The 5997-nt window shown below is 42.5% G+C and overlaps 1 protein-coding gene across 2 annotated transcripts; it reads right to left on the reverse strand.

Moving 5' to 3' along the window:
* Window positions 1–2084: 2084 nt before the first annotated feature.
* LOC132448682 (histamine N-methyltransferase-like) lies at window positions 2085–5753 on the reverse strand. Of its 2 annotated transcripts, XM_060040160.1 has the most exons (7): window positions 5618–5753; window positions 5231–5368; window positions 4703–4755; window positions 3948–4055; window positions 3646–3776; window positions 3088–3181; window positions 2085–2656 (listed from the first exon to the last, which is right to left on the reverse strand). In XM_060040160.1, exons 2-7 carry the CDS (start codon window positions 5365–5367, stop codon window positions 2304–2306), a joined length of 876 nt encoding a protein of 291 aa, XP_059896143.1. In that variant the 5' UTR covers window position 5368; window positions 5618–5753; the 3' UTR covers window positions 2085–2303. The 2 variants fall into 2 exon arrangements, with proteins under 2 accessions (XP_059896143.1, XP_059896141.1); XM_060040158.1 differs by having other exon boundaries at window positions 5231–5658.
* Window positions 5754–5997: the final 244 nt, after the last annotated feature.

Genomic DNA, 5997 nt, shown 5'->3' on the forward strand with positions numbered 1-5997 from the left:
TCGACAGCAGCAGAAAGACATTGGAAAATAGAGATACCATGTATACTTTTAATGTATACTTTAAATAAATAGATCAATAATAGAGATCAGCCTGTTTTAATTCCTTTTTTTTCAGACTGAAAACATTTGACACAAAAGTTGCGTCCGAAATCCATGTCCTCTATTCGTTCCTCTTACCATAAGCCTTGCCTCGTTCACAGAGGAGTAGTGGAGGGTAAACCGTGCCCCTCAATGTTCCTCCATCATGTCACTCATGCGGACCTCAGGAACACGCCACAGGCCATGCCATCAAGGTCCTATTTTAACTGTATCCTGTATGTGTCAGATTTACATCCCGACATCACCAAGTTGGACCACGCACCCAAAAGAAAAACTGTTAGTTAAACACTACTGCCCTATACCTGGAGTGGTTAGGTTAACACCACCTTCACCTGTGGTGGTTAGGTTGACACCACCTTCACCTGGAGTGGTTAGGTTAACACCACCTTTACCTATAGGTTGACACCACCTTCACCTGGAGTGGTTAGGTTAACACCACCTTTACCTGGAGTGGTTAGGTTAACACCACCTTTACCTGGAGTGGTTAGGTTAACACCACTGCCCTTTACCTGGAGTGGTTAGGTTACCTGGTTAGGTTAACACCACTGCCAGTGCCCGTTACCTGCATGGCGTGGTTCCCCGGGTAGCATTGTACTGGGACGGCCTTCTCATCCTGGGGATGGGTTGAATGCAGAGATCACGTATACGTCCAAAACTTGCAACGACAATAGAGCTGATTCTAATTCTCATTTTGGCACCTAAAGCTACAAGACCCATAATTAGTGTTACGAGGGACACCTGTGTTTTTCCTAGGATGAAGCCTCTGTTGAAAAAGGTCAATAAAAGGAAAGACAGCGCTATGTATTCACCACAACTCTAACACAAATTAGATATACAGTGGACTACAGATCCAGATATAATCACTGATTCAATGGTTAATGTTTAAATTGCATATTGCTCTGAATGGAATATTATAGACGTACATACTTATTTAAAAGTATATAATGGGTTTAGGTCTGCTTCGGTCGAACTTGTGTTGAACTTTAGCACGTCAAAGCAACGACCTCCTACTTCCAAGAGTGGTAATTGTAGTTAGGTTATAAAGCCACTAGATGGAGCTGTATCATTGCGCACTAGAATGAGTCCTTAATGTAGGCTTGTGGGGATGGGGACAACTTTTTTTTATCGAATTTAATTTACCATTTTTAGTAACCCTCCAATCTATTGAGGCCTGACTTCCAGAAGAGTGCAGTTCAACTCGCACATGCATAAACAAAACATGAAAAAAGGGGCCATGAAAAGAACAAGCCAAGAGAATCATCTGAAGATTTTGTTAGATAAAGTCTTGTCGGCAATATAAGATTTGGTCGAGACTAAGTAATATGATGTGTCACCCAAATCTTTTTTCTTATTCTGAGAACATAGGATTTCTAAAACCTCTATGGAAAAATAATTGTCTAATAGCGATCTACAGCAATGAAAATTATTTTCACACACGCACACGCACACACACAGAACAACATCACCATCATGTCTGTGTTGTGGCTACCGAGGACAATTTGATAGAAAGAAATCAGATTGTATTACAGTAACGTTTGTATATAACTATACATCAAATTGAAACTGAACCTGAACTATGTAACATTACACAGGCTCTCGCCGCCACAAGGAGTAGCGTAGCGTTGCTCTCAGGAAATTATGTCTAAAAGAAGCCCAGTTTTACTGCTATGTAAGCCACATTTAACGAGAGCCATTAAAAATAATCTGTTTCTGTTGAATTGTATTTATTGGTGCGCACTTGTTTGATGGTCCCTGATCAATCATACTCTGCCAGGTTTATGGTAGGCACACAACAGCGAGGGAGATGTGATGGAATTGAATATACAGAACGACAGCATCTCATCACATAGTATTCAAAATAAGCATGAAGGAATTGGAATTGACAAACAAAACATTTACTAGGCTATTTAGTGAAGGAAATACATCTTATTAAGACCCAAGCAACTGAAGACTGGACATCAAAGGAAACATATCAGATAAGGCAGTTGATTTATCAGTCAGATAAAAAGGTTTATTTTAGATAAACGGAAGTAAGATACCAGAGTGAAATCTCTAATTCAATGTGCATCAAAATAGCCTCTGCAAATTCTGCAAGTTATCCCAACCACCTCGGAAACCACTTTCCAGGGATAATCAATTTAGGTAACTTCATGCAAGCAAACATGGCAAAGGTTATATTTCGTATTTGTTTGAACTAACAGCCTTCAGGCGTGCACTAGTAGGCAGCTCAAGTTGCTGTTAAACATCACCTTGCCCTCCTTCTCAGTGCTGCACTTGCTCCTGAGCAGGTCCAGAATGCCTTTCCGTATCTCCGGGGTGAGGGACCGGTGAAAATGCTCTTGCTCCGTCATGAAGTCTAGCATGAGTTCCCCCGGCTGACTATTCAGGTCGAAACAGTCTGTGATGTCATAGGCGTGGGGCACGACAAACTCTTCATACTTGAGGCCCAAGTTGTTGAGGTGCACTTTGACGTCCCCGGCGGAGAGGTAGTCGGAGATGCTATTGGTGCAGAGGGTCTTCCGGTAGGTCTTCCACAGGATGTCCCACCCACCGTTGGCTGGAGAAACAAAGGGTTCCACTGTCAAGCTGGGGATAACCATTGGTCATTACGTAGAAGGTGCTGTAGGTAAGGTTCGAGAGCTGTAAACTCTTCATCAGATACCTGGAAGAAATACTTTATCGCCTATCTGACCTGCTGTTGCAAAACAATTTGAATATTCATTTTTCGGTAATCCATATTAATATTAAGCCTATAGGCCTACGTGGTAACTTTTTCACCGCAGTCATAACTTTTGGGGAAAATTGCTTTGAAACCATGAGACTACTAAGTTTCTAAAAGAATATTAATACCCGTCCACAGCAAGATTGTTAATCCGATGATCTTGTTTCTCTCAAATCAAATTTGGCAGGGGGAGAAAGGGGAGAGGAATTCATTTTCAAGAAGTGATGTCTGCAATGATTGGTTTGTTTCATATGCAGGTCACTGACCTGCTTCGTGAACAATCAGAATCCTGCCGTTGGTCTTCAGCAGGCTGTGGAAGAACTTCAGGGTGGCGGCGTAGTCGTCCACATAATATAGCATCTGAAAAGGGTTTGATTTAAATGTAACACTAAAACCCCATCGGTTTACTCGTTTGGCTGGCTGTGAATATGCAATAATAATAATACTGAAAAAAAAAATCGATATACAATATAGATAATGTAAAAGTAATTGAAAATGTTATCAACAATATTCCTGATTAATGTGTAATTTTAAAATTACACATTGATAGAAATAAATAGACCTAATTCTACTACTAGGTACTACTCTGTGTGGGGCTGCACCCCTGTGGGCATTGGGCCATCAATGCCCGCAGGATAAACCAGCCATCACCAGACACACTCAGAGTAGTAGTTTCCTGACATGTCAGGAAACTTCTTCCATCTTCGGAACAAACAGATATTAACAACGTGTCCCGGTGGTCTGTGGAGCCCGCTGAAGGCGAATTGGGGGTACCTAGGTGGTGTGTGGGTGGGTCAAGGTCGAGTGCCACAAAGTGTTGATACCTGAATCATGTGTATGAGGTCAAATTTCTTGATGTCCTTCTTCGCGGTGACTTTCTTCTCGTAATCTACAGTGGTCGTGGTATGCCACTCAAATGGGACGTCCTTGAGACTTGGAGTCTTCGCCAATAGATCTAGAAGACATAAAAATAGGAAATAACCAAAATATAGTATGTCAAATACATAGCACACGTGCGTTTCATATCACGGTATAAGTTAGCTAAATAGAAATTATTGAACATTTCGTTAAAATCCATGAATGATGCAAAACAATTTGAATGTAAAACTGGTTTCGTTGGCTGCACCTTGGAAGTTCTTGGTGAGATCAGCACTGGGTTCAACCACCTCAGCGCTGATGGGAAGAGAGGGGAGCACCGACTGTAGTGTCTTCAGGATGTGGACATCGATCTCCCCTGAAATACAGCGCTCAGTACGTTTTCATCTGGCGAAATTGTTGCTACGAGCATCCCAAAAATTCTATATCAACAAATGCACGCACGCACGCACGCACGCACGCACGCACGCACGCACGCACGCACGCACGCACGCACGCACGCACGCGCACACACACACACACACACACAGACACACACACTCACACACACACACACACACACACACACACACACACACACACACACACACACACACACACACACACTTTTTATCCAATGTGTTGAATCCTTACTATAAACTAAAAACATGGGGCTTGTTCAAGAATGTTATCTTTCATGGTCCTCACTAGCGAGTTTGTGAACGTGATTAACCATAACAAGGCGTTTCCGAATCTGCCCTGCGGCCAGCAGGAGTGTCCATCCAGATGTGTACTAGATAGATCCGCCTACCAGCCTACCCAGTTGACTGTGGCAACTTGTACCGGGCTAGTAATGGTAAAGCACAAACACACCCGGTGGTAAAACATGGGCCTCTTAATATTATAAACCAAGTTAGAGTAATAATGCATTTTGTTTGTGTAGAGCTTAAGACATCACTTTACATCCATGAAAGGTCCATACATCCAGAGCCACTGTGTGAGAGTGTAATAAACGATGCCACTCACCTCCCCCGCTGCCAAGCCCAAGGACTTCCAGCTGACTTTTACCAGAGCCGATTCTGAGTACAACAAAGAGAAGAGAGGCTTTAGTTTAGTCCTTCAGTGAGGACAGACAGACGGAAGTCAGGAATGATTAACCCAAACGTATTGTGTAAATCGTATTGCTTTGGAGAGGTTGCACTAGGCTTATATGCCGAGCAGTCCTACAACGCAGTTCCTTCCACAGTATGACTATAGTGCTAACACTGATTATGTTGAAAGACAAGGAACACATACCTTGTATTATTCATAGTCTGCAATGTTTTGCTTTTCTTGTTATTTCATATTGAAATGAAATGCAACACCTCTAAGCAATACCTCATGTCGATTCATTTTCCTCATGTATTTTTGTTATTATATAATATCTTATCTTCTTCCAATGTAGAATTGAAATTAACCGCAGCAATCCGATCTGTACTTGCAGAACATGTATGTGAAAACAGGGGGGGGGGGAAATCAAAAAAGAACTCCAAAGGGAAACAGATTTGGGCGTACCTTTTGGATTCCTCCGGCAGCACTTTGGTCACACAGCTGCACACGGCCACCTGCTCTCCAGAGACCTTCAGGTAGTTCTGGAAGCGCTGCAGGTAGCTCCCTGCATAGCCGGCCTCTGAGGTTTCTGTGGAGCTCATCCTGATGCCGGCCCGCCAAGTTGGTCAAAACACACAACACACACGTTGAACAACCACAGCCAACACGTATGGACCCGATACAATAATCAACCAGCGGTCAGCGAGCAAACAAAACGGCACAAAACAACCGAAACAGCAAGGAGGCGACAACCCTTTGTGACGGATGGAGTTATTTGGAATGAAGTTAGAGCTTGTGTGTGCAGAGAGAAGTCTGTGTATGGAGCCTGACCAAGCTAAAAGATATGCACACCTGTTGCTTGGTTGTCCTTCTGCACCAGACAGTTTCAGAGTGGCATATAGTTCAAAAAAACGATACACAGCTGCCAGGCAAACTCAAGCTCAAGCAAACCAAGTATGTCACAATATTAGTTACACAGTTGTTACGCAATCTCATATGTGTCCTGACCTCACCCCAAATTAAAGTCACAAGTAGCGTTTGTATTTAATCTTAAATAACATGTTTCCTGGCATAGACAGTTCTCAAAAAACATAACATTTGAATCAGAGATAATTCAATTCTTTGATATACATGAATGCAAGCCAATGATTATTAAGTGGACATTTATATAAGACCAAGTAACCACCATGTAGCCACTTTCTGTGAGGTTAAGGTAGGCCTATTAGCCTACG

Source organism: Gadus macrocephalus, chromosome 20, assembly GCF_031168955.1.
Source record: "Gadus macrocephalus chromosome 20, ASM3116895v1".
Lineage (NCBI taxonomy): Eukaryota > Metazoa > Chordata > Actinopteri > Gadiformes > Gadidae > Gadus > Gadus macrocephalus.

Coding starts and splice junctions, on each gene's coding strand:
- LOC132448682 (XM_060040160.1), bottom strand. CDS start 5,367: ATGAGCTCCACAGAAACCTCAGAGGCCGGCTATGCAGGGAGCTACCTG. Junction 4,756..5,230: donor CTGCCGGAGGAATCCAAAAG/GTACGCCCAAAT, acceptor TGTTGTACTCAG/AATCGGCTCTGGTAAAAGTC. Junction 2,657..3,087: donor TCTGATTGTTCACGAAGCAG/GTCAGTGACCTG, acceptor TTGTTTCTCCAG/CCAACGGTGGGTGGGACATC.